The 25,775-nt window shown below is 55.3% G+C and overlaps 7 protein-coding genes and 1 non-coding gene across 8 annotated transcripts; 6 read left to right on the top strand and 2 right to left on the bottom strand.

Annotated features, from left to right (window-relative positions):
- Positions 1-1,113: 1,113 nt before the first annotated feature.
- Positions 1,114-2,212, top strand: P168DRAFT_325087 (U2-type spliceosomal complex subunit CWC24; the record flags this gene model as incomplete). Its single annotated transcript, XM_024840954.1, has 1 exon — positions 1,114-2,212. The coding sequence occupies one exon, from the start codon at positions 1,114-1,116 to the stop codon at positions 2,068-2,070; it is 957 nt and encodes a 318-aa protein (XP_024694789.1). The 3' UTR covers positions 2,071-2,212.
- Positions 2,213-3,737: 1,525 nt separating this feature from the next.
- P168DRAFT_105221 (DUF3431 domain-containing protein) lies at positions 3,738-5,252 on the top strand. The gene is made up of 2 exons (XM_024832529.1): positions 3,738-4,225; positions 4,288-5,252. Exons 1-2 carry the CDS (start codon positions 3,957-3,959, stop codon positions 4,976-4,978), a joined length of 960 nt encoding a protein of 319 aa, XP_024694790.1. The 5' UTR covers positions 3,738-3,956; the 3' UTR covers positions 4,979-5,252.
- A 382-nt stretch (positions 5,253-5,634) lies between these two features.
- P168DRAFT_t49 lies at positions 5,635-5,758 on the top strand. Its single transcript has one exon. It is a non-coding gene; the product is annotated as a tRNA-Lys (tRNA).
- A 645-nt stretch (positions 5,759-6,403) lies between these two features.
- On the top strand, positions 6,404-8,234 carry P168DRAFT_288153 (ferrochelatase HEM15). The gene is made up of 3 exons (XM_024836726.1): positions 6,404-6,940; positions 7,007-7,586; positions 7,690-8,234. The coding sequence occupies exons 1-3, from the start codon at positions 6,725-6,727 to the stop codon at positions 8,145-8,147; spliced, it is 1,254 nt and encodes a 417-aa protein (XP_024694791.1). The 5' UTR covers positions 6,404-6,724; the 3' UTR covers positions 8,148-8,234.
- Positions 8,235-8,911: 677 nt separating this feature from the next.
- On the top strand, positions 8,912-16,273 carry P168DRAFT_295418 (pentatricopeptide repeat protein; the record flags this gene model as incomplete). Its single annotated transcript, XM_024838038.1, has 4 exons — positions 8,912-9,109; positions 9,178-10,578; positions 13,463-15,565; positions 15,824-16,273. 4 exons carry the CDS (start codon positions 8,912-8,914, stop codon positions 16,271-16,273), a joined length of 4,152 nt encoding a protein of 1,383 aa, XP_024694792.1.
- Positions 16,274-16,598: 325 nt separating this feature from the next.
- erg1 (squalene monooxygenase erg1) lies at positions 16,599-18,626 on the top strand. Its single transcript, XM_024836727.1, has 2 exons — positions 16,599-17,981; positions 18,061-18,626. Exons 1-2 carry the CDS (start codon positions 16,838-16,840, stop codon positions 18,327-18,329), a joined length of 1,413 nt encoding a protein of 470 aa, XP_024694793.1. The 5' UTR covers positions 16,599-16,837; the 3' UTR covers positions 18,330-18,626.
- Positions 18,627-18,932: 306 nt separating this feature from the next.
- On the bottom strand, positions 18,933-20,355 carry P168DRAFT_248885 (kinase-like protein). Its single transcript, XM_024834142.1, has 5 exons — positions 20,192-20,355; positions 19,798-20,129; positions 19,430-19,740; positions 19,201-19,366; positions 18,933-19,148 (listed from the first exon to the last, which is right to left on the bottom strand). The coding sequence occupies exons 1-5, from the start codon at positions 20,347-20,349 to the stop codon at positions 18,958-18,960; spliced, it is 1,158 nt and encodes a 385-aa protein (XP_024694794.1). The 5' UTR covers positions 20,350-20,355; the 3' UTR covers positions 18,933-18,957.
- A 1,966-nt stretch (positions 20,356-22,321) lies between these two features.
- P168DRAFT_316221 (PAP/25A associated domain family) lies at positions 22,322-25,738 on the bottom strand (the record flags this gene model as incomplete). The annotated part of the gene is made up of 4 exons (XM_024839980.1): positions 22,322-24,741; positions 24,810-25,028; positions 25,087-25,158; positions 25,210-25,738. The coding sequence occupies 4 exons, from the start codon at positions 25,736-25,738 to the stop codon at positions 22,322-22,324; spliced, it is 3,240 nt and encodes a 1,079-aa protein (XP_024694795.1).
- Positions 25,739-25,775: the final 37 nt, after the last annotated feature.

Here is a 25,775-nt window from a genome sequence, read left to right on the forward strand (position 1 = left end):
AGCAAGATTAATAGGAAGAAATGATAAAGAGAAGGGGAAAAAAGAAGAGGAAGAAAGAAACAGGCAAGTGAGGGGAAAGAAAGGGAAGAGGAAGAGGTGGATAGAGGGGAAGAGAGAGTGAGAGAATGAGGGGAAAGTTGGATGGACAACGAGACGGTTCTCGTCTCGTTGGAGAAGAAAGAGAAGAAGAAGAGAAGAAAGAAAGAGAGAAGAGAGAACAGGAAGAAAGACCAAAGAGGGGAGAGAAGAAAAGAAGGAGAGAAGGGAGAGAGAAGGACTGAAGGAGGGACGGAGGGGCCGCTACTAGTATAGTGTCTTAGTATTGGGAGATCGATCAATAATCTTCTTACTAGGGAGATTGATACTTGGCTACTCCTGTATTGCTGTGGGAAGAGTATTATAACTACGGAGTATAGATTCTTACAATTCATTGTTTGATTCCTTCCTGTCATCAAGTACCTATCTATGTACAAGTACCTACCTAAGGTAGGGAGTGCATAGGTAGGTGCTTGTACATAGTAGGTGCCAGATGATCCTGACAAGGCAATGACCAGAAGAAAGCATATCGGAATATTGATCTGATACGTACACCCCCTATTCCACCATTTACAAATAAAATAAAAAAAAACATACCAACAGAATCCCCAAAGAAAACACATCTTGACAGTCTATAGATTCTATCAGATTATCCTGACGTGTCCATGGATGCAGGAAGTTTATTCCACCCAACGATCTGATGATCTTCGTAATTTACCCGCCAATACGGCATCCTCCGTACAGGTACGATCGGACATCCTCTGCCCACTAATCCATAGTCCTTCTATAGTGTTCTTCCAGCGAATCTTAGGCGGCAATCCGTACCTGACAGAGTGGATTACCGTACCAGACCGGTGGGTCCCCGTCGTCTGATTGGCTGATCGTGAAACATCCCCTGGCCGTCCCGTGACGTGGCAGGTTCATCTGTCATGTGCAGGTCATGTGAGCTGATCATGTGAGAGCGGAGTAATAATCAGCTTGTCACGTGGTCTCTCTCGCCGGATCCTCTCGCCACCATCATCCTACAGCTCGCCTCCGCAGACAGTAATAAGTACGATTCTTTCACAACATACAATCATGGCAGACGCCCCCATCACATTCAAAAAACGCTCAGCCAAAGCCAAAGCCACCGTCCGCAAGAAGGAAGCCCCACCGCCCGCCTCCGACTCCGACTCCGGCTTCACCTCCTCCGACGATGACCAAGGCCAGCGCATCAAGCGCCGTCGCAAGAACGCCGCCGTGACGGCCTCCTCCACGACGACCGGGGCCGCCCGACCAGTTGAGAATTCCGCGCCCGCGAGCACCGCGCCGGCACCCCTGCAATCCACCAACGACGCGACCAAACAGTCCAACTGGTACGATGAGAAAGAGCTCGACGCAAAGAACCTGCTCGGGACGACGCGGTCAACAGGGGCGCCGTCCGCACCCGACGGCACCTACAAAGGCGCCGCCAACTACCAATCCTTTATCCAGAAGAACCCCGACGCACCGGGGAAGAAGTTCGGGCCGGTCAAGGCGCCGACGAACGTGCGCGCCGTGACCTTCATGGATTACATGCCCAACGTGTGCAAAGACTACAAGAAGACCGGGTTTTGCGGGTACGGCGACTCATGTATCTACGCGCACATGCGGGAGGACTACAAGCAGGGGTGGGAGCTGGATCAAGACTGGGACAAGGCTACGGACGGGGACAAGAAGAAAGTGAGCGGGCAGGTGGTGTCGCGGCGGAGTGGGGCCGACTCGAAGGCGGGGAACGAGGATGATGAGGACGAGGCACTGCTGGAGAGTATCCCGTTTGCGTGCATCATCTGCGAGAAGCCGTACCAGTATCCGATTACGACCAAGTGCGGGCATTACTTCTGCGAGGCGTGCGCGCTGAAGCGGTATCGGAAGGATCCGTCGTGTGCGGCCTGCGGGGCGAGTACGGGGGGGGTGTTTAATACGGCGAAGAAGCTGAATCAGTTGTTGGAGCGGAAGCGGGAGCGTGCGCAAAGAGGGGAAGAGAGTGGCAATGAGGATGAAGAGAGTTCTTGATGCTGTTTATAAAAAATTAATATATGCAGCGGGTCTGCAGGTATTTACTGGGTGGTGTTATGTCATTGTATATAGTCAGTTGAACAGGCTATACACACTGTCCATCCTATCGCTATGATAATTAGTATACTCCATCTATCACTAGGCAGATGAGGGTAAATCAACTAAAAATAGCAGCCTAATCCTAAGCCCCAAACCAACCCGTTTGAAACCCTCCACTAGCAGTGTAGTTCCCCCAAACAGAAGAGACCTCCAATCTACAAATCAAAGCCTAATCAACCAGGCACAGATCAAACAGCCTCACTAGTCCCTCGACCCCTCGATCCCCTCGATCCAAAAACCCAACCATCCAACCCAGCGAGTTATGCTCTGTCTGAAACAAGTCAGCCTGATCTATCCGACCACTGCGGGAATTTCCTCCATTCGACGATAGATCGTCGCCCTACTAGTATCCTACTGATGAGTTGTGCGGGATAACTATGCCGATCTTCGGGGGTTGAATTCTATATGTGCACGGACAGCAGGTGTGCAGTAGACTGGGGCAGTGCCCCTGGGTGGTTGTAATCAATGGGGGTATAGACTGTCTACCGTTGAGAGAATCTTTCTTGAAGCTCATAGGTAAGTATGGGTAGTGAGTAGTGAGTGAGTACAGACCGTGTTATGGGAGAGGAGAGAGTAGAGTAGACACTAAAGTGCCTCAGGAACCGGTCTTGCCCGACGACGTCACTGTGCGCCGTTGACTCGCCACGTGCCTATAAGAGGATCGAATATCATGATTTATCCCATAGGATGAATACAATAATATAATACATAATATATATGATATTAGATATTTTATGTATTCTATTATATAGTATATAGTATAATACTATATAACAACAACCATAAATAATAATCAAATAATCAATAATCAATAATCAATAATAAACAAATAAATAACATCGGGTACTATATTCTATAGGTAATAGGTATACGGAATCCTTCCACCACTCGAACCCCCTAAAACCCGCCAAGCTTCCCCGCCAGAGCCGCTAACCGTCGACCCTTTCTTGACTTGGGATTGCTCCAACTCTCTACTCAACACGATGACTCGGTGGTTTCTCTTCAAATATGCTTAGCTGCTAGATTCTGTCTGAACTGGGTAAGTCTTAAAAACGAAGGAAGACCACTAACCCAATATCGAATGAGAAGAAAGAGATCCAAAGCCACAGGGTCCAACTCCACCATTCCAACCAGAAATGATCGCCCGGACCCTGGATCAATCTGGTTCTATCCCTGGGGATCGTCCCTGTACAGCCTCCCACTTCCCAACAACCCCGGTCTTGGTCCTCAATTTCTATCTACGGTCTCAGCCTGATCCTTCATCCTGCCGTCCTCATACTAATCTATCTTCCAAAACCATTGTGGGTGACCTGCGCATGTCCACATTCCACCAAATCAAAAGTTGAGACTCCCGCCCGTGGGACTGTGTGTTGGACCCTGGATTTCTTTGATTTTTCGGGCTTAATTTTTTAACCCCTTCTTTCGTCCCTTTTGGTCCCTCTTTTGCCTCCACCATTTGCTCTCCACATCTTCAAACCTTTTTCTTTTCTCCCCAATCCTTTGACCTTTTTACCTTTTACCTTTTAACCTTTTAAACATTCCCTATCCCTCTCTCCTCTCTTCATCCCCCCTCGTCTCTCCGCTATTCCTCTGCAGCTCTCGCGCATCTTCCGGCCGCACTTCCGGCCGCATCTCCCGCCGCACTACGCGCATGCACGTCAACTCTCCGACACACTCCTCACAAGATTGATCTTGATCTTGATCTTGTGTGCATGTTCGACGGCCCAATCGCTCCCAACCCTCACTCTTCCCCCTCCCCTCGGGGCTAAACCCCCGTCCTCAGGATGAAATGTGGCTCCCGCTTTGCCATCTGTGGCGTCGTGCTGCTGCTCTTCCCCTTGTACCTCTTGAAGGTCCACCTTGAGGACCTCTGCAATCAATATCGCGCGGGCGCGTATCTCACCGAATGGTACCACTCCAGGTATCGGGACCCTTCCGACGCCCCTCAAGGATGGAAGTATCCATCTCCGGGAGAGCCAAACGGCGACAAGGTCATCGTTATGGCCAAGCTTGAGGAGGAGCCGACGGATTGGGTACAAGAAGAACTGCCCGAGTATGTTTATTCATTTATTGTTTTTATATCTATTGTACAATGGAAGAAATTAACGTCCGCAGCTGGCAACGCGCCATCTACATCGTCAATCCCTCCCGCTCCACCGCCGACAACGAACACAGCCTCACCACCCCCTTCAACAAAGGTCACGAAGCCATGGCCTACCTGACCTACATCATCGACAACTACGACCGCCTCCCCGCCACCATCGCCTTCCTCCACTCCCACCGCTCCGGCTTCGTCCTCGCCTGGCACGTCGACGCGCCCCTCCACGACAACGCCGTCGCCATGCGCGCCCTCCAGCTCGACTTTGTCCAGCGCAACGGCTACGTTAACCTCCGCTGCAACTGGAATCCGGGCTGCAAAGCCGGCCACCGCCGGAACGCCCACGTCACAGAGCAAGTCTTCGAGGAGATCTTCGAGGGCACCAGCACCCCCCCTCTAAACGCGACGGGTCTCTCCGCGCTGGCCGACAACCCCTCGTTATCCGTCAACCCGCCCCAGCGCTTCCTCCGCATGCCCGAGCAAGTCGGCGCCGCCTGCTGCGCGCAGTTCGCCGTCTCGCGCGATCAGGTCCGCCAGCGGCCGGTCGACGACTACGTCAAGATCCGCCAGTGGGTGATCGACACGGACAAGAACGACGCCAAGAGTGGCCGGGTCATGGAGTTCCTCTGGCATGTCATTTTCGGCCGGGAGTCGGTTTATTGTCCGGATGAGGAGCTCTGCTACTGTCAAGTTTATGGACAGTGTTGATCTCATTCCTTCCGAGTACGACCCTCCACTGTATATACCATTCCCCCTGGAACGTGTTCCGTTCCCTTCCACTGTTGATTTTATCGTTACCTGTCTTATGGTGACCATAGACATCTAGCCCGACCAGCTAATCAGCTATCGGAGCGGCGTTATTAGACGGACTGTCTTTTGGATTTTTGTCTTTTTTTTTTTTTTTTTTTTTTCCTTGTTTCTTTTTATCTCGGGAAGACAAGTCGGTCCACATGTTGGATACAATCACGGGTGATTTAAGTTTGGCGCCCCTTTCTTTCTGTCCTTCGTTTCGCGCGGGATAGAAACGGCGCGGAACAGAAACAGAACGGGAAGGATTGCCGATAATCTATTGTCTGATCTATGATCTGATCGGTGGGCGCAATCGCGGAAGAAGAAGTCAATCAATAGATGTGCTGGAGTCACGTCTTGATTTAAGACCAACAGTCGTATAACTATAGATAGATATACAATTCAAACAAGAAAACATTATAACATATCCGACAAAAGTAAATAAACACAGGTAGGTCCCCCCACTCCTACATAAGAAAACAATCCATATACACCCAAGAACAAACACCCACAAAGTATCCGTAAGTGAGTAACAAAAAGAAACACCCAACAACAGACAGCCGACACCATTGACAGCCCGGGTAGCTTAGTTGGAAGAGCGTGGGACTTTTATTCTCACTGATCATAGCCTGGATATATATATTTGTTGTATAGAGCAGGGCGATCCCAAGGTCGCGGGTTCGAGCCCCGCCTCGGGCGTTTTTTATATATATTGATTGTATATTCACATCCATTTACATGGGTGGTTTGTTTTTGGTGGGTGTTTGGTAGAGGGATATAGTAGAGATAGATGAGATTGCTATGTCTGTATAGTATACTATGTGCAATCCTATGTACTCACTTTCAGGACTACACGGTCACTTGGTAGGGGTCAGGTAGAACTCCGGAGTGTTGGATATCAAGACCCTACCGCTCGCCAAAGGTGTTCACCCAGGTAGTCTAGTACCTACCTACTGAGGTAGTGTTTCCAACACCAACATGACAATCTGTATCTTGATTTGTCTCAAACTCGCTCCACTTGCTCGATCCCTGACTGAGCGGCCATTCACCGTACCAGTGCTTCACCATCTCGTTACAACCATGATCCTAGAAGAGTCCGTGTAGTTCAGGGGCTGCCCTTTGTGCTGTATAGCTTTGGTCGGTTCGTGACACGGTAGTTGCTTCGACCAGGGATCCCTACGTAGGATGTTGTTGACTTGATCCCACAGGGACAGTACTCCACTACGGACACTATTCCTCTTTGATCTCTCAACATTGTATGATTGCATCAGGCACACGGTCAGGCTGCTTTACAGGTCTTTCTACTCCGTACTCCGTATGGCATTTGCTCATAGGTTGTCTAACCCGCACTCAGTTTCCTCACTTTATTTCAATAATGTATAAAACGAGTAAGCTGTCAACTCCTTCAACATCACATCTGCGGTGAATAGTGGGATGCCTGATCACGTGCTGTGATGACTCCCCCTCCCCCCTGATTGGCTGGCGGGAATCCCGCGCCGGATTGCCTCCGAGGTCCGCCAGACCAGCTTCAACTCCGCACTCTAGTCTCGCTGTCCATCTTCCAATTTAACACCTGTCATTCTTCCTTTTGTCTCTTTAATCGTTTATAATTGAGACTCATGGTTTGAGTTTCCATTAATCCCTCCTACAATCCCTCAACCCATCATGGCGCTCCGTCCCCTTGCGCTTCCTCGGCAACTCGTGCGGCCCGCCGCTCGCACTCCTCTACTGAGCCAAACACCACGCCACCACCTGGCGACGGCGGTCCCCCCGGTCACGCAGGATGCCACCAGCTCTAAAGGTCCCACGGCCATGGTCTTCCTGAACATGGGTGGCCCATCGACGACGAGTGAGGTGGAAGACTTCCTGAGCCGGTTATTTGTACGTCGGAGGATACCCTTACCCAGAATGACCGGATCTCTCCTCTAACAAGAATGCGATCAATAGGCCGACGGCGACTTGATCCCCCTCGGACGATTCCAGAGCTACATCGGCCCCCTCATCGCCAAGCGACGAACCCCCAAGATCCAAAAGCAATACGCCGACATTGGCGGCGGCTCGCCCATCCGCAAATGGTCCGAGTACCAGTGCGAGGAGATGTGCAAGGTCCTCGACAAGATCAACCCCGAGTCGGCGCCGCACAAGCCCTACGTCGCCTTCCGGTACGCCAACCCGCTGACGGAGGAGATGTACACGCGCCTGCTGGACGACGGGTTCGGCCGGGGCAAGGGCGGTCGCGCCGTCGCCTTCACCCAATACCCGCAGTACTCGTGCTCGACGACGGGGAGCTCCCTCAACGAGCTGTGGAAGTGGCAGACGCGGCTGGAGGGCAAGCGCGGTGGCAACGAGACTTCGGCGGGCTCGATCGACTGGAGTGTCATCGATCGGTGGCCGACCCACCCCGGGCTGGTGGAGGCGTTTGCGCGCAACATCGAGGACCAGCTCAAGACCTACCCCGAGGATCGCCGGAGCGGTGTGGTGCTGCTCTTCTCCGCCCACAGTCTACCTATGAGTGTAGTGAATCGAGGTACTACACCGCCTGTTCCCCCAAACAGCACCCCTTCCCTAGAGAGGGAGGGGAATTGTGAATGATGTCAATGATGTGAATGATGATGCTAAAATTGGAACAGGTGACCCGTACCCTGCGGAAGTGGCGGCCACCGTGCATGCGGTGATGCAGCGGTTGAACTTCAGCAACCCTTACCGCCTGTCCTGGCAGTCCCAAGTGGGGCCGTCCGCGTGGCTGGGAGCCCAGACGAGCGACACCGTCCAGGAGTTCGTCAAGCGGGGACAGTCCGACATCGTACTGGTCCCGATTGCCTTCACGAGCGACCACATCGAGACCCTGTACGAGCTGGACCTGGAAGTGATGGAGGAGGCCAACAGCCCGGGCGTCAAACGCGCCGAGAGTCTCAACGACAGCCCGGTCTTCATCCAGGCCCTAGCGGACGTCGCGCGCGATCACCTCCAGAAGGGAGAGCGGTGCTCGAAGCAGATGACGCTCCGCTGCCAGGGGTGTAAGAGTGAACGGTGTCTGGAGCAGAAGAAATTCTTTGCGGGGGAGCAGGCGTCGTCGCTTGTCTTATAGTGTGATCTCTTTTCTTCTTTTAGCTAGAGGGGTGGTTTTATTGGCGTTCCATAGCTGTACTATCAACTGGGTTATATGAGCATTCTTTACATTTTGTTGTTTATTCCTCTCAGACATTTATTTTTATCATCATCAACATAGTCAGACTCAAATTAATCATGGTACAGTCTCATCTTATCTGGATTAGTAATGCGTCCCAATCCCTGCCTGCCACTATCCTGAAATTCCACACTTTCTCCCCCAATGTCGTCACGATGCACTAATAAACCGTTACCAGGCACGGCAGCGGATGGATCCGATCAAATCATCGTCGCGATCGGACGTCTCTTAGTCAGGGCACGCTAGATAACAACCGACAAGGCTTCCAAGATAATTAACACGGCGCGCATTGATTCGTCCCACGTCGGATGCGCTGGACGCCAGACCGTTGGGGTGTCAGATGCGAGCGAAGCCCAAATACCGACCCTCCTCCTCCACCAGCTCCAATTGCAGATTTTGTCTGTGTAATACTTCCGATCAGCTCGGTGACTTAATTGGCAATATTGTCCGGACCTGTTCATCCTCCCGTCGCTTATCAGTCGCAAACGAAACGGGTCCGCTCGCCCTTGCGTCGCGCGCATTCCTCCCCTAGGCTAGGGATGGAGACTGAGAGACCTCCCTGTCAATTCACCTTGCATTCTACGCTTGTTCATCTCGGATCCTCTGTCCTTGGTTCGGTCGATTTATATCGCCGTCGGTGAGCACAGTACCAACGATTCAGCATCATGGACAACCAGGCTCCGCTCACGGCGGAGGTCGACGCGTTGGACCAGTCGCAGATCCCCTCGTCATCGTCCTCTGTAGACCCGAAACTCCTCCACGAACAGACGCCGCTCCTCCCCCGGGATGGCGACTCCGACCCCGCGGGGGGTGGCTTGGATGCGGCCGCAAGGGACCCGAGACCATGGTGGAAACGGCCCAGCGTGAGTGCCCGGTCGGATAGTGATGTCGCTTTGCCGCGGCTATTGAGCGTCAGACTAATCCCCCCCAGATTCACTGGTTGATGCCGCTGTTGCTGCTGTATATGCTCGGGGTGGGCGGCACGGCCGTCCCCAAGATCAACCTGATGGTCTCGCTCGTCTGCCGCGACTACCTGGCCGAGCGAGAGGTCCAGAACCCCGGGTTCACGTACTTGCCCGTCATGCCCGGGGGAGAGAACCGACAGTGTCAGATTCCCGAAGTGCAGTCGCTGGTCGCGCAGTTTCAGCTCTACTTCAACCTGTTGGGCGGCATCCTATCCGCCCTGGTCAGCCCGCTCCTGGGCCGGCTGTCCGACCGCCACGGCCGGGTGCGGATCCTCGCCTTCTCGGTGCTGACCACCGTGCTGGGGGAGGCGATCATCGTGTTGATGGCGGCTCAGGCAGAGACCGTCCCGTTGAACGTGCTCCTGCTGTCCGCCCTCTTCGACGGCATGGGCGGCTCCTTCACGGCCGTCATCGCCCTGACCTCCTCCTACATCTCGGACTGCACGGCCACCGACGGCCGCAGCGTGGCCTTTGGCTACATGTACGGGACGTTCTTTGGCGGCATCGCAGGCGGGCCGCTGCTCGTCGCGGTGCTGCTGAAGAAGACAGGACACATTCTAGACGTCTTCTACACGGCGTTAGCCCTCGTGTCATTCGTCCTCGTCGCCCTCTGCCTGGTGGTACCCGAGTCCCTCACCGCAGCGCAGCGGGAGAGCGCCCTAGCCAAGCATCACGCGACGCTCGCCCGGAAGGGCCAGCTCGCCCGCAGCAAGGTCCTCACCATGGTGAGGCACCTGCACCCGAGGAAGCTGATCGCGCCGCTAGTGATCCTATCCCCGGTCGTCGGGCGGCCCAGCCTCTTATTCCCCGGCCGACGAGGGGCGAGTCCCGCCCTGCGCCGGAACATCCTCCTCCTCGCGACGATCGACACGGTCGCCTTCGGGGTCGCCATGGGCGCGTCAGCGGTGATCGTCATCTACGCGGAGTACCTCTTCGGATGGGGCACGGTCGAAGCCAGCCTGTACATGTTCATCGTGTGCAGCGTGCGGGTGCTGAACCTGCTCGTCGTGCACCCGTTTGCAGCGCGATTCTGCAGCGCGCGGGCGGACAACCCGTCCCGCGAGGTGTCGGGGTCGGACGGGTTCGACCTCGCCGTCATCCGGCTATCGCTACTCTTCGACGCACTGGGATACGCTGGTTTCGCACTGTCACGGAGCGGATCCGTCCTCATCTTTGCCGGGGTGGTGACTGCGCTGGGCGGGCTAGGCGTACCCGTGTTGCAGTCATCGCTGACGAAACACGTCCCGCGGGATCATATCGGACAGATTCTAGGGGCGAAGGGGCTGCTGCATGCGCTGGCTCGCATTGTGGCTCCTACGCTCTGTAATCTGATCTACAGCTGGACGGTGGGGTCGTGTCCGCAGATGGTGTTTATCTGTATAGCGACGGCGTTTGCGGTTGCTTTGGGGGGGAGTCTGTTTATTAAGCCTTATGGTGTGTCCTCTCTCCTTCTTGCTTCTCCGTTTCCTTTCTTCCTTGTTGTATTTGAACGCTTAATCTAACTAATGCTGTGCAGTCACCCTGGACGACTGGGACTCGGATGGGACGGTGGAGCCGGATGAGGATGGGACAGCGGTGACGAGTGGGCTATTACGAACTGGAAGAGTGGCATAACTACACCGCAAGGTGATATGATTGGAAAATAGAATAGTCATCCACATGATAGTAAAGTTCTGTTCAGCTAGCCTTCTTCATATGGCTGTGTAAACATGATGTAGGGTCAAGCCACACGTGACACCGGCCTCAGCAAGCACATAAATATATAAGCCAGAAGCCTCTTGTCTCTTGTTCAGCTACTCATTTACTTGCTTAACCATCCACAATCTTTGTTTTCTCTCTATATAATGTCTCCATTACAAGAAGGCCTGGTAGAAGAAAAGCGTAACAGTTTCCTACATCCACCACAGCTTTCCTCGGTTGGTGTGAAATATCATCTGCTAGACAAAACACGCTGATCCCCTAGGTACTAGATTCTCCGTGATAATGATATTCTCCAGGTTGAGAAACAGCAACTTGATGATGCGCTGGCAAAAAGTCGGACTTACTGGTACCGGCTTGCATCCATAGCCTATAAACTACGTGATTCTGGCTTGATTCCAGAGCTCATCAATCCCCGCCATGCCATCCACAGAATCCCGGGACTCCAGACTCGATCCAAAAGATTTCATGTCCGCCCTTTTGGGATATCTCCAAACCTCAGCCTCTGCTTGGAGGCCTCTTCTCCTTGGAAACTGTCAGCAAATACGGACTGCGACAAACTCAAGAAAGAAATCTCAAGTTTGGCCTTGCTACAAGTTGGCGCCAGTGCTGTTACTCCTTTAAGTTTCACTGGGAGAGCATTCAGTTCTTGGAATGGCACTACGGAAGAGACCATGACCGGACCTAATTATTTGGGAATCCTCACGATTGGCTGGTGTTATATACTCTCGGCACGGCTTGTTGAAATGCAAGGGGAGGGTGCTTCTATGCAATACACCAGTTTTGAGGCTGGATGCCACGATGAAAACCAGCCCTATTCCTCACCAATTCATAATGTTGAAGTTGGAGAAGCGGACGCGGACATGGCCCGCTGGTGGTCCGCCATACTCGCTCGACGTGAAGGATGGAAAGCAATCGTGAGACGGGCCCCCCGAAGGGACTTTTTGGCCCCGTGGGCAGTCTCGCGAACTTGTGAAACACATTTTTCAACTAGATACAGGGGGTCTTTGCCAATTTCCTCAACGCCCTTATCCTCCGGGAGAGCTTTTGAGGCTCTTGCTGCATTTGCGCGTTTGCATGGACTGGACAGCCAATTCCTCATTGCCTTTGCGATGGCTTTGACAATCCCAACACACAAGTATTACGCGTCAACCGCCAAAGTACCACCTCCAAGGATGACTCGTGGTAAAAAGAAACATACCCCGATCGATGCCATTCCGTCCTCGTGGATGAGCTTAAAAGAAGACTTGCCCTACTTCATGACTTTGAGTTGTAGCCCTGAAGTAATGATGTCAACTTTCTGTGGGGCATTCTGGGAACCTGGCACCCCTTGCAATCTCGTCAGCCCATGGCTACACCCGATTCTCAATGAGGTCCTAGATGGGACGTCCGCCACGGCAGGATGTGATCAAGAAATCCTTGCTTTCGTTGGTACTATCCGCCAGCCAGGGTTCAGTGCACTTTGGATTGGAGCAATTGCGAGCGGATTAGGCCCAGAAATACTCCATAGAGTCAGAGGAGGCCGGCCTCCTCTTGATCCCCTCGCCTTTCCCTGGACTGGGTATCCACAAAGCTTCATGGATGTTGGAGGGTCAGGCCCATACACTTGCGAAAATCCCGAATATATCCTGAGAGCCGACGTTTGGCGATTAATGCACCTTGCCTCCGCCGAGGAGGACAGTTCGTGCTACCAATATCGGCCTAGCACACCTTGGGCACCCTGCGGCGCATCCCTGACGAAAGATTGTTCTCTGTGTGTCACATCACACCTGGAGTGCTCTCGACACGAGTACCACTATGACCATTGGGATTGGGACTTGGCGGAAGGCGCTACGATCCAAGACCACGGGTTTTCGACACAACCCACATCGTCTGTGTCCGAGAATTTGGTCGACATTCCTGACATCGAGGTGTTTAGAACTTTCAAACAAACTGACGTTGACCAAATAGCATCTCGGGAAGCTTCCCTGGATATATTTCGATGGTTCTCGATCGGTGGAGAGGGCCGTCCCCTGGAGAACATTTATCAGGATGATTGGCTTCGGGGAATATGGGAAGACGACGAAAGTGAGATGGAGATCGACGGGACTGATCATCCAGATTCGCAAGGACCAGTCAGTCGGTCACACCCAGGGTCGACTCGAATCATGGCTTGATACAATCGGTTGATCTAATATCATATAACAAATTCCAAAGGTAGCTCGGAATGTTTCAATCGTACGAGATATATGGTTCTCTGCATACTACATGATATCCCCAAAGGGGGATAGTCAAGCAACCGCAAGGGGAAAAGCGGCTCCGGCCCGGCACAACCACCAAATCTGCAGTGCAAACTTTCCGGATCAACCCATTCATTCATTCTGTCTGTCTTCCTCCCAGCTCGCCAGCACTCTCACTCTACTCCCCTCCATTCTCTTTCGTCCATTGTCCCCAGTCACCGGGGTGATTCTACTCTATCTCTCTCCCTATTCAATTGACTTAATACATTCCTTTCTCATGCTCGATCAGTGACCACAATCGGTACGGTTCCGACTCCCGCAACCAGCACATCAGGCCATGACCCCCCCAGCTCACCCCCCGGCCGTGCCCTCACGCAATGCCCTCCGCGTCCTCCGACGACTCGCCCTCGCGGGCTCCACGGTCGGGAGTTTCTGCACCGTCGCGGCCATCACCTACGACATGCACCGCCGCGTCCGGGTCGCCGAGCGCATCGTCGAGAACAAGCGCGAGCTGCAGACGTCAGCCCCCCGTTACGATGCCACCTCCGCCGCGAGACGACTCTCCCGCATGATGGACGCCGCCGAGGCCGGCGAGTTCATGGGCATCGAGTCCTTGAAGCGGAAAGACCGGGAGTTGGAGGCCGCAACCCGACTACGCCCGCCCGCCGGGGACGCCGCGGCCGATCGAGACAACCTGGTGAATGCGGAACTGGAGCAGACGGATCTTGAGCTGGCGCGGGCCGAGAAGGTCCTGGGAACGGCGGATTCGGATCAGGTGGTGGTGCCTCCGGAGCAGGGGCGGGCTGCGGATAATTTGGCCCGGGCGCAGCGGGCTCTTGGGCAAGCTGCTGGGGCTACCGTGAAGTCGGAAGGGGTGGCTGATCCGGTGGTCGATAATAAGGCAGAGGGAAAGGCGAAGTTGGACGGAAAGGGGGAGGAGGAGGAGGATGGAAAACGGGCAGAGCCCTATAACCTTGCGGCCCGCATGCAGGATCTTCTGGATCGCGACCGTCCCATCGACGCGGCACAGCTGTTCCTCGAGGAACACCCTGCGTCCCTCGACGGGATCTCATCCGAGCGCCGCGAGCGTGCCCTTGAAGCGTTCTACGCCAACTGCAAGGATGATAATGTCTTCATCGCGCGCAGTATCTTTGAGCGCATCGAGGCGGTGGACAGGGTGACGGCCAACATGTGGCGCGTGCTGATGTTTGCCCTGGCCAAGAAGGGATGCATCGAGTCGACGGCGACCGTCTACACCCGGTACATGCACCGGTTCCTGCTCCCCCCGGACATGGTCGACATCGTGCTGCGGACGCTGCTCGAATCCCACCGGCTGACGACGGCCAAATGGGTCCTCCTGCGGAATCTCCACGTCGACCGCAACTGCGGCCTGTGCGGCGCCTACCTGACGGGCCTGTGGCGGAAGACGCGGAGCATCGAGCTCCTGAACGGGCAGCTCAAGAAACTCATGACCGTCCTCCCCCGCTTCGGCAAGCGGGTCACCGACAAGCTCTTCAACCCGGTCCTCAAGGCCTACATCGAATTCGGGCGGCAGGCCGACGCCGAGGCGCTGGTGCGGGAGATGACGCAGACCTACGAGCTGCCGCTGCGCTGTCGGACCCAGGGGCTGCTGGTCTACGGACGGGCGCTGGCCTGCGACTGGGAGGGGGTCGACCGGGGCCTCGACGAGATGGCCACCCGGGGGCTGACCGCGGAACGGCGGGACTTCCTCCCCATCTTCGACCGCGTCTTCCTCGAGTACTGGGTGCCGCACTCGGGGCGGGAGATCTGGGATTTCCTCGTCCGCTACATCGACAAGCTGGACATCGTGCCCGACCGCGTCCTGTACCGGCACATTCTCGAGGCGTTGGTCGAGAAGGGCGACCAAGAGATGGTCGCGGAATTCACGCGCATGGGGCGCGAGCGCGGGTGGAAGGTGCACATCAACGAGGAGCAGTTCCTCGAGATGCTCCGGTCGCGCCGCCTCTCGCTGGAGGGGTCCCCCGTCGGGTTCTGGCAGATGCTGCAGGCGGCGCGGGTGCAGTACGGGCAGGCGGCCACGTCGCAGTGGGTGCTGGGCTACGACCAGCGGTCCTTCCCGCTGGCCCAGGTCAACGCGATGCCGGGCACGAAGGAGCCGCTGCCGTGGTACCGGCGCTCGCTGGCGGAGCGCACGCCGCAGCGGCCCGTGTCGCAGTACCAGAAGCTGCACAAGCAGATGGCGCACTACATGCACGTCGGCAAGATGGAGGAGGCGCTGCGCTGCTTCGCGATCGCCAAGAAGGCCCGGTTCCAGGTCAAGCAGCTGCACGTCGAGCTGGCCGTCGTCGCCACGCTCCTCGAGCACGGGCTCGCGGCGGCGCGGGCCCTCATCGAGGCCGAGTGGCCCGCCATCCAGCCGCTGCTGCGCTTCTTCCCGCAGTTCTTCCGGCAGCTCGTCGACCTGGACGACGGCGCCAGCGAGGGCACGTTGATCCAGCTGGCCGTGCTCCGCTTCTACCAGCTCTGCTGGACCGACAAGAACATGATCGTCAAGCACCACATCACGACGGCGACGTGTCGGCGGCTGGTCGCGCGCGACCAGCCGGCGCTGGCCGTGGACCTGCTGGCGACGGTGTACGCGTCGCAGTACCGCCGCGCGGCCGACTTCGACGGCGTGTGCCTGAAGATGTTCGCGCGGGCCTTCGCCGCGCAGGAGCAGCTCGCCGGCGTGCGCTGGTGCATCCTGACCGCTCTTTCGCGCGGCAGCGCCGTTAACCGCGACCTCGTGGTCGAGGTGCAGCGCATCCTCGGGGTGCTGCGTCGGACGCGCCTGGCGGGGCCCCTGACCCCCAAGGAAACGGCGCGGCGGACGGAGCAGCTCGAGTACCTGACGTGGATCGCGGACCTGCTGGCGAGCAAGAGCGAGGGCGACCAGACCGTGTGGTCCTCCCAGTCCGTCCCCGGCGTCAAGCGGGCGTTCCGCCAACACCTGAAGCGACCGCTGAACGAGCGACGACTCTACAAGAAGGACAAGGACATTCAGCGGACGGTGGAGCGGTGGGACGAGGAGTACGAGCTGGAGGCGGTTCTGGGGCGGATCGAAACGGATCCCCAGGTGATTCAAGCCCGATGGAACCAGCAGGCCTGTGTACGGGGTGCTTAATGGGTTGTTTGACCGTGGTTGATTTCTCGATGTGTATTTTGTATAGATATTCTGTTAGATAGTGACCACCCTGTACCACCATGTACCACCATGTACCAATGTATATAGACTCAAAGCGATTAGTGAATCAACAGTCCCAGATAAGACAACCATAAGATCGGAGAATAAGCCTTCTGCATCGTACGTTGGCGCAAATTGGCTGGTGTGCCTGAAAAAGGAGTCCATGTCACGCCACCCACTCCGTCCTTCTTTCTTCCCTTCAGTTTTTTTTTTTTCCCTCCGTTTCTCCTTTTAATCTCCCCACCATCAACCTCCCTCTCTTCTCTTTCTCGATTTCTTCTTCAATCTCTCGTTCTCCCCAATCATTTCCTCAGTTTCGGTTGTACAGTCTCCGAAATATGCCCTACCCTTTCTCTCGAACTTGCGACGCCCCGTGTTGATACGCCAATCCAAACTGCCACTCCGCATCCTCCGATCTCTCCTCCGATCCCTCCGATCTCAATCTCCAGTCTCTCTCCGATCTCCCTTCCAATCCCTTCGTCGATTTTTCGCTCGAGTCTCATAATGAATGGGCATGCGGTGGATGCGGCGGAACAACGTCGGACGGTCCATCACCATGCCGACATCGTGATCGTGGGCGCCGGCGTCCTGGGCTGTGCCTTGGCCGTCACGCTGGCGCGACAGGGTCGCAGTGTTCTACTGCTGGAGAGTTCGATGAAGGAACCCGACCGGATCGTGGGCGAATTGTTACAACCGGGTGGGGTGCGGGCCCTCAAACAGCTGGGCCTCTCCGATTGCCTGGAGGACATTGACGCCATCCCCTGCGACGGCTACCACGTCTCGTATTTTGGCCAACCGGTGCACATCCCCTACCCGGTCTTGACCCCCGGCACGCCGCGCCCCCAGGGCCGGTCCTTCCACCACGGCCGGTTCGTCATGAAGCTGCGCGCCGCCGTGCTGGCCTGCCCCAACATCACCGTCGTCGAGTCCAAGGCCACGGACCTGGTCGTCAGCTCCCACACCAAGCAGGTCCTTGGCGTGGAGTGCGTGACCCAGGACCTGCGGGACTGCTACTTCGGCCACCTCACCGTCGTCGCCGACGGCTACGCCTCCAAGTTCCGCAAGCAGTATCACCCGCACGCGCCCAAGGTGCGGTCGCGCTTCTGGGGGCTCGAGATGATCGACGCCGTGCTGCCCCAGCCCCGCCACGGCCACGTGCTGCTCAGCGACAACGCCCCCGTCCTCGTCTACCAGATCGGCACCCACGAGACCCGCATCCTGGTCGACGTCCCGGAGAACCTGCCGTCCGCCTCGGTGCGGAACGGCGGCGTCAAGGCCCATTTGCGCAACGTCGTGCTGCCCTCGCTGCCGGAGTGCGTGCAGCCGGCCTTCCAGGCCGCCCTGGAGAAGGGGCCGCTGCGGTCGATGCCCAACTCCTTCCTGCCCTCCACGCCGAACAAGACCCCGGGGTTGATGATCCTGGGCGATGCTCTCAATATGCGCCACCCGCTCACGGGCGGCGGCATGACCGTCGCTCTCAACGACGTGATCATCATCCGCGACCTGCTCAGCCCGGAGGCGGTCCCGCGGTTGAGCGATACGGATCGGGTGTTGAAGCAGCTGTCGGTGTTTCACTGGCGCCGCAAGCAGGGGTCGTCTGTTATCAACATTCTGGCTCAAGCGTTGTACGCATTATTTGCAGCTGACGGTGCGTCCTATGTCTCCCTATCATTCTTATACTCCCGCCCCACTTCTCTCTCCCAACCAGCAAAGCTAATATAGAATAGATCCCAACCTCAAAGCCCTCCAACGCGGCTGCTTCCGCTACTTCGAGCTAGGCATCACGGACGGCCCAAGCGGGCTACTGGCCGGTCTGATCCAGAAACCGTTCGTGCTGTTCATCCACTTCTTCAACGTGGCCTTCCTCTCGCTGTGGCTCATTCTCCGCGACTCACCGGTGTACCTACTGCCGGTGTCCTTGATCCGATGTATAACGGTGTTTTGGACGGCTTGCGTTGTCATCTTCCCTTATATGTTGATCGAGTGGTTTGGTTGATTCTTCCTGACTGACTGGTTACGATTATCTCCTATTCTGGATGCTATATTACCACTCTTCACTGTTATTACTACTATTGCTATTACTGTGATATTCCCCATGATTACTCGTCTAGCCTGCTTGACTGTTATCTTCTACGCCATTAGGAGACAACCGTCGTTCCAGGGTGACGTTATCGGTTCGTCCAGAAAGGACAACAACCTAATGTGTTTTTCTTTTTTTTTCCCCTGTTATTTCATTTGTGTTGATGTTTTGATGTTCCTTCTGTTGTACTATAGAGACCTGCCTGACTTGACTGTTTATATCTCATCTATGGATGAACGGTGATGGTGGATGAAGTTATTGATGACTGGACATATATAATAATACCTTACATGCATATACATATACATACTTACTTTTATGTGTGGCGAACAGTAGCAGTGATTACTTCACGCCGAGTGTTTATCTCTGTGAGTGCAAGAAAATATATGTCAGTATGTTATCTAGTCTAGATATATAACATCCTACAGGGACAACATCTTCCCCTTAACATTATATCATAGCCGCTACGCTAAACGGTTGACCAACGTTTGATATAAAGCTTAACCTAAGTAATATACCCAACAAAAGAGCAACCGTTCTCAGATCAATCCTCAGACTCGGTAAAAAGCCAAGGGTCCTGCAGCAGTTCTCTTGCTGTACTCCGTTCCTCCGGGCGCCATCTCAACATTCGTTTAACAAACTCAATGAACATCCTCTTGTCCTCGCCTCTGACAGTTGTCAACAAATTCTCAAAATTGAAATTTGTAGGCTCGACAGTTGGTCCATTCAAGGCCCCTAGAATGCATCAGCAAACTGCAGTTACCGGGTGAATAAGAACCACACTCACCTGCTTTATAAAAGCATGGAGTCCTCTTGCCCTTGTCCAACAGCTCCTTCGGAGGAGGACCTAGCAATGCAGTGATACGTGCGAGATGATTCAACTCGTTATATTCGTGAACATGCACAGGATCGATGTCCTTGAACAGCTTTTTCCCTTCAAGGACATCCCATAACTGGTTAGCAAGGTTAGCAAGGTTAGCAAGGTCCTGTCCAGGCTGGATAGAACGAATGCCTACCATAACCCCCAAGTTCCATATGTCAGCACTATATGAAAATCCAGCATCCAGGATCACCTCTGGAGCACGGTATATCTCCGCTTGAATACATCCATCATGTGGTTGATCACCCGAGACGGAAAGATCGAAATCCGTGATTTGAATGATTCCAGTTGTCTTGCGAGGTAACCCGTAGTTGTTTCGAGAAAGGTAGACAGTGCGACCATGGAGGTTCGTTTTCTGTGGCAGGGGGTGTTCGTATTCATCTTTGGCAGATTCTTCCAAAATAGACGGATCTTCTAGTTTGACCATGATGTTATCCGGCTTCAGATCTGGCACCAGTTAGGGACCCGCTCTCTTATCATAGATGCCAGTCGCCTCAGACAGACCAGTATGGATGACATGGCACTCAGAGTGGAGGTAATCAAGACCGTGGAGGATCATTTGGAGCATGATTCTCAGAACATCGGACGGTATCGTATCTCCTGTAAACCTCTGTCTGTATAACCAAAGAGGCTCCCGCAGAGGCTCAAAGACAAGAACCAGGCATTTCGTCGACTCATACTCTAACTGAAAAGAATCAAGGAGGTGCCTGACAAAAGGATACCCTATATGTCGTGGATTTGCCTCCGAGATAATTCGGAGAGTATCCAGCTCTGCTTCAACAGTATCCCTCCGCTGCGCGAAGCTAGCATTAATCTTGAGAGCAACATACTTCTCTCTCAACCAGCATCATCTGTGCTTATCAGCAATAACTACAGCCAAAGACTGGGAGGTACAAACCGGTCGAGGTCCCGAGCCAGCCAAACCGTCGAATTGGATCTGTAACCCAGCTTCGCCGCAAGCTGGTATCTGCTGGTGAGCACATCTCCTAGACGAGCCGGATAGAACAGACGTGAATCATAGTATGGCGTGTTCTCCTCCTCGACGGGCTGCTTCATATCCAGCTGGGATGCGACGGCTGTTGACACCGGCCAAGGGCGATGCTTCAAAGCCGCTAATGGGGCCGTAGCTCTTCTGATAGCAGTTGTCATGGATTACGGCCAAGGCATAGGGCTGATAGGTTCATATGTTAAGTTACTGTACCGGAGTTGGAAGGTCGCAGGCTGCCTTACATGGTCGAGTAACATCTTGAAGTTAGCTGGCGGAATATATAGTATGGCGTAACCACAGCAACTACCCAACGCGTCAGTTAACTAGATAAACGGCGCAGGGGTTCTTTGCAACAGGACGAGAACACAATGAAAGAATTTCTGAAACCTCTTTCTTATTTGAGAACGTGCAGCTATGGTGTTCGTAGTTGTTGATCTGTAGACATGGCTGAGCACTACAATCCTGGATATGTATAAGCCCACGATCGTTGTAGCTAGATTCACATCGCGAACGGGTCCACCTGCTGGATTTCTTTGATTGACTTGAGATTGTGGAAATATCTGATGAACAGCCGTCAAAATGATATGAAACTTAGAATATTGAAGCCCAAAAAGATGACAGATTGTCCAAAAGCAGAGTACAAAACAGTGTGTGAAATGCCAACTGCTTGCAGTCCCTCCACACACATGGCATGGCAGTCAAGTGAAAAGAAGAAGAGCAAAAGGAAAGGAAACAAGAAAAGACATGAACTGAGGAAAAAGACATAATTAACTCGCCTGCTCTGTTCCCTGCTCCTGCTGCCGTTCCTACTCCCGATCCTACTATAGTATAACACCAATGTAGGTAATGACATGCCTTGATATAATATATATAAATAGGTATAATACAACAATCCTGATAAAATCCCACCCAAAAACCAACCCAACCCAAACAAACCTTGAACACGATTGAATCACCATTCACTCATCATCCCTAAACCAGACATCCAATGTCGAAAGTCAGTAAAAGTAGGTAGGCCCCACGACCTATCCTGTTCTGAAACGATGCTGAGCGGCCTGTCATTCTATTCGATCTGTCCGTACTCTCCGAGTATATCTGAGTTTCTGAGTTTGAGTATCTGACTAGTGTATCTGTATGTGTATACGATTCTTGTGTGCTGTTTATCACCATGCAAGCTCACTCGCCCCAAGCGAGTCAAAAACGAACAACAACTGCAGACTGGAAGTAAACTGAAGTAAACCGAAGACCCAAGGGTATAGCCGGGGGTATAGCCAAGCCAAATGCCACAGATCGGGGACGATAATCGTATAAAAAAAAAAAAAAAAAAAAAAGAAAAAGTTCCTGAACATCAATATCAATCAAAGAGCAGCTATGCAATTGCAAGTAATCAATCCACGGTTCGCTTTTTTCCCCGGGATCGGTCCGACCTCGAAACGCCAACATGAGGGAGTACTAAGAACTCTGCCAGATAACCGTCACGAACGAAAAAAAAGAAAAGAAAAGAAAAGAAAAGAAATGAGACAGACGGAAAAGATTCATATACCTTCACTCAAGACCAGGACAACCGAATTGTGACGGACGCCGCCGCCGGATTTATACAAGACCATGGATCAACCCCCTGGGACTCCACGGTAGATTCTCAACAACCAAACGGATCAAAAGGAAATCATGCCGTGGCACCGACACCATCGGTGCCACTGAATAGGTAGACACCGGCCTTCAAGACCGAGATCCTCCAAACGAGGCCCTCCAAATGAGGCCTCCAAACGGACTCTCAACCGAGGCCCCAGGCCCCGCCGTCTGGAGGCACTTCGCGCCACGATGCTGGGACTGTGCTCGGCTCTGCGTGGCTGAGTGGGCGCGCCGGGATTTTTTTTGCAGGTATCATATTTCATTGTCTTCGAAACTTCGTCGTCGTGTTTTTGTTTTTGCTGATTATCGCAACATCGTGAGTGGGCCAAGAATAATACCAAAGCAAACCAGGCTTTTTTTTTTTACCCTCCCTTTTCTAATTGATTCACTAGCGTCATCCCCGTTTGTTCATCCACCCTTTCGCATCGACTCATCTAAGGGGAGCGGCTCCGCTCCGCTTTGATGACCGTGTCGGTGCTCCGTCGTCGACCGGACGTTCTTCTTCTGCTTCTTCTTGGTGGTTTGCCAGCCACCGCTGGTGTGAGAGCCGTGCGAGTCCGATGTCGCGGTGTTGACCCCGTTGGGCTTCCGCGCCGAGTGAGTGTTCCGATCCTTGGGGTCGCCTTGTCCGCTGGATGGATGATGCGACGCATCCGGGCGGTGGTTCCGGAACCGCGACCGGTGGTGGGGGGCTCCGTTGGTCTTCTCGGCGGCGTCAGTGCCGTTGGGGCGGCGTTTGCCGGTGGATGGGGGGTGCGACTCCGTGGCTTGGCCGGAGGTCCCTCTGTCCTTGGCGGAGAACGGCTTCGACCGAGGCATGTCTTTCTCCGACGGGTCGTGGTGCGATGCGGCGGCGCGGGACGTCTCCGTCTTGGCCACAGGCTCCGGCGTCTTGTCCCCGTTGGCGAGGTGCAGGTTCTGCAGGCGGGTAGACAGCAGACCCGGCTTCGGGGGTCCGTTGGCCGCGACGTCGACCGACTTCGACGTCTCGATCCCCTGTCGGCCAAAGTACGGCGGCGCATCAATCTCCACGGAACTGGTATCCTGCAGATCCTGGGAGAAGGAGTCCGAGACGCTGATGGGCGTGTCCGTGTTGGGGTCATCCGAATTGGACGTGTAGTGGCTCGTCGCATACGGATCGTACGCGTCGGCGGCAAAGACCGGCCGGGGTTCACTGGGCGGGACGGACCCGTCGATGATCAACGGCCCCCCGCGATCAATACTCGCCGCCGTCGGTCGGGCGGCGGCCGGGCGCGGTTGCGGGAGCCCCGCCTTGGGAGGCTGCGACGAGCTCTGGTCGGAGGAGAATCCCGGGTCGCCCGAGACGGTGGACAGATAATCCTGCGCGTTCGTGACAAACGGAACGATCCCACCGTTCTGCAGCGCGAGACCGACCGGCGTCGACATGGGTGACAGCATGGCGTTCTGGTGGTAGGCTTGCAGTTGCGGTGAAGTGGCCAGGTAGTACCCGCCCATGTACTCCGGCCGCAGCTCATCCAGGTAGCTGGAGCGGGATCCCGTGGGCACGCTGCTCGGCGTGAAGGTGGCATCGTCGTCGTTGGCGGTGCTGTCCGGCGATCCGGGGATCTTCCGCTGCTTGGAGCGCGGGGAGCCGTCCAACGGCTGCGCCGCGGAGTAGATCGGGGCGTAGTTCGGGAGCGAGTTGACCGTGCGGGCGGGTTGCGATTGGGCCCTCAGCGACCCCGCGGGGGACCCGTTGGCGACGGACGAGCGACGGGGGCTGCGTCGGAAGTCGGGCAGCGCCGTCGCGGTCGACGGGGACGGCGGGTTGGTGTTGGTGCCCGGCACCCCCGCCACCCCGACGGGCAGATATTGGGCGGGGTAGTAGACGGGGTGACGGAGGGGCGGATGGGTGCCGGACCGACTCCGAGCGGCGTCATCCCCCGACGAATCCGGTTGCGACTGTTGCTGCTGCGACTGCTGCTGCTGGGGCACCGGAAATTGTATAAACGGCTGACGGATGAGGACCGGCGGGGGCCGGCCGGTCAACAAGGCTTGATTCTGCAGCTGTAACCGCAGTTCCTGCTCCTGCGCCTGGAGGATCTGGATCTGCTGGTACAGATGGTCGTGGAGGAGATATTGGGCCTGCTGCGCGTGCAGCGAGAGCTCGGAGGCGCTCACGCCCGGATTCGGTTGTCGGAAGTTGTTCGACTTGTTCGGGGTGTTCGAGGCCCGTCGCCCCCCGAGATGTGGCCCTCCGCGCGAAGGGTTGGCGTGCCGCCCGCCGCGTCCACCCCCTCGGCCCCCGCGCGACGGGGGCGGGGCGGCGGTGATGACGGGCCGGGGCTGGGGTGGAGGGCGCTCCCACAACCGTTCCTCCTCCACCGGGTATTCGTACTGCTCACAGCAGCGGTCCAGGTCCGCCTCGGCGACGGCCTTGAAGGCCCGACGCATCTCCATGTGGACGCCGCGGAAGGAGGTGTCATCGGCCGTATTGCCCAGGTTGCGGGAGGTGTTGAAGGGCTCCTCGACGCAGAGACGGTTGTTCTGCAACAGATGCCAGCCCTTCTGCACCTTGGGAATAAGTTTGGCTTCGCGGACCGAGATCACGTACTTCTCGTAGTCGAGTTCGTGGCCGTAGTATCGGAAGAATTGGAAGAGTAATTCGCCCAAGGACTGCTTATTCCGTCGCCCATACCCCGCCAAGCCCTCGAGGTTGTCGTCGAACGAGCACACGAGCCCGTCGGCCGAGACCCGTTTCTGGTGGGGGCGGGCTTGCAGACTCGGTAGAACGGGGGGATCGCGCGTCTGCAGGAAATTGATGATCATGCAAATCCAGGTGTAGGAACTAAGGGTACCGCCGAGACCTATGTAGGGGGCCAGCTGTCAGCATCGCACATCCGCCTGGTCGATTCGAAATTGGGGCAGCGCGTACCGGCATCGTTGAGGATCCTCCGTTTCGTCCAGTGCTTGATGATCATGGCCAGCGGCCGCACGCGCTCGTCCGTCTCGACGTACGTTCGGACCATGCGCGTGTTCTCCAAGGCCATCGTGTTGTTCACGTTCATATCGCACGCCAGGCGCAATTCGGGATCCCAAATTTTCACGATGGGGACCTTGGCATGGGAGACACAGACGACCCGTTCCATGCCATCTATCCGACAGGGGTTAACGATGAATCATACGGTGGCGATGGGAAGGGAACGCCTTACGTTTGGCGAGAACATCCGCCAGCACGCACACATGTTCGAGGTCCTTCAAGGTGGTTGTGATGCAGATGTCCACTGCGAACCGTCAGTTTTTGCCCCCCGTTACTCTTTCTTTGTGAGACCCACCATCCGAATCACTGGAACAGAGTTTGTTCCCCGACGAGCCAAACACGTTCACCTTGATGTTATTCCCCGGCCATTGGTCGTTGAACAATTTTTCCAGCTTGTGGACCAGCTGACGCCGGCGATCGTCACTCTCAGCGGAGGGGAGTAAGCGATCGTAGACCTCGAGCATGTCGGCGGTCAACCGTTCGTCTTCCTCCGGGGTCAGGCGCTCCTTCAGGCCGTCCTTCTCCTCCGGGAGCAGATCGGCGCCGATGGTGTAGGGTATGCGGCGGCGGAAGAAGGCCATGGCGGTCTCATATTTGCAGCCGGCGAAGGGTTTTCGGGAGGGGGGAAGGTGGGCGGACTCGGAGTGGGTGGAACGCGGCGAGGTGCTGCCGTGGGGCGGGGAGGGCGAGCGAGAGTGAAAGGAGAGGTTCCGCGCATGCTGGTAGGGGGTGGAGGGCAAAGAATTCGACTGCTGGGAGGTCAATGGGGGGCGATTGGGAGAGGCCTCCGAGGCCGTATTGTCGGCAGGGAGGTTCCACGGCATGGTCGAATTCTGCTCCCCAACTATCGGCGACTTTCCA

The sequence above is a fragment of the Aspergillus campestris genome, assembly GCF_002847485.1.
Source record: "Aspergillus campestris IBT 28561 chromosome Unknown P168scaffold_3, whole genome shotgun sequence".
Taxonomy (NCBI): domain Eukaryota; kingdom Fungi; phylum Ascomycota; class Eurotiomycetes; order Eurotiales; family Aspergillaceae; genus Aspergillus; species Aspergillus campestris.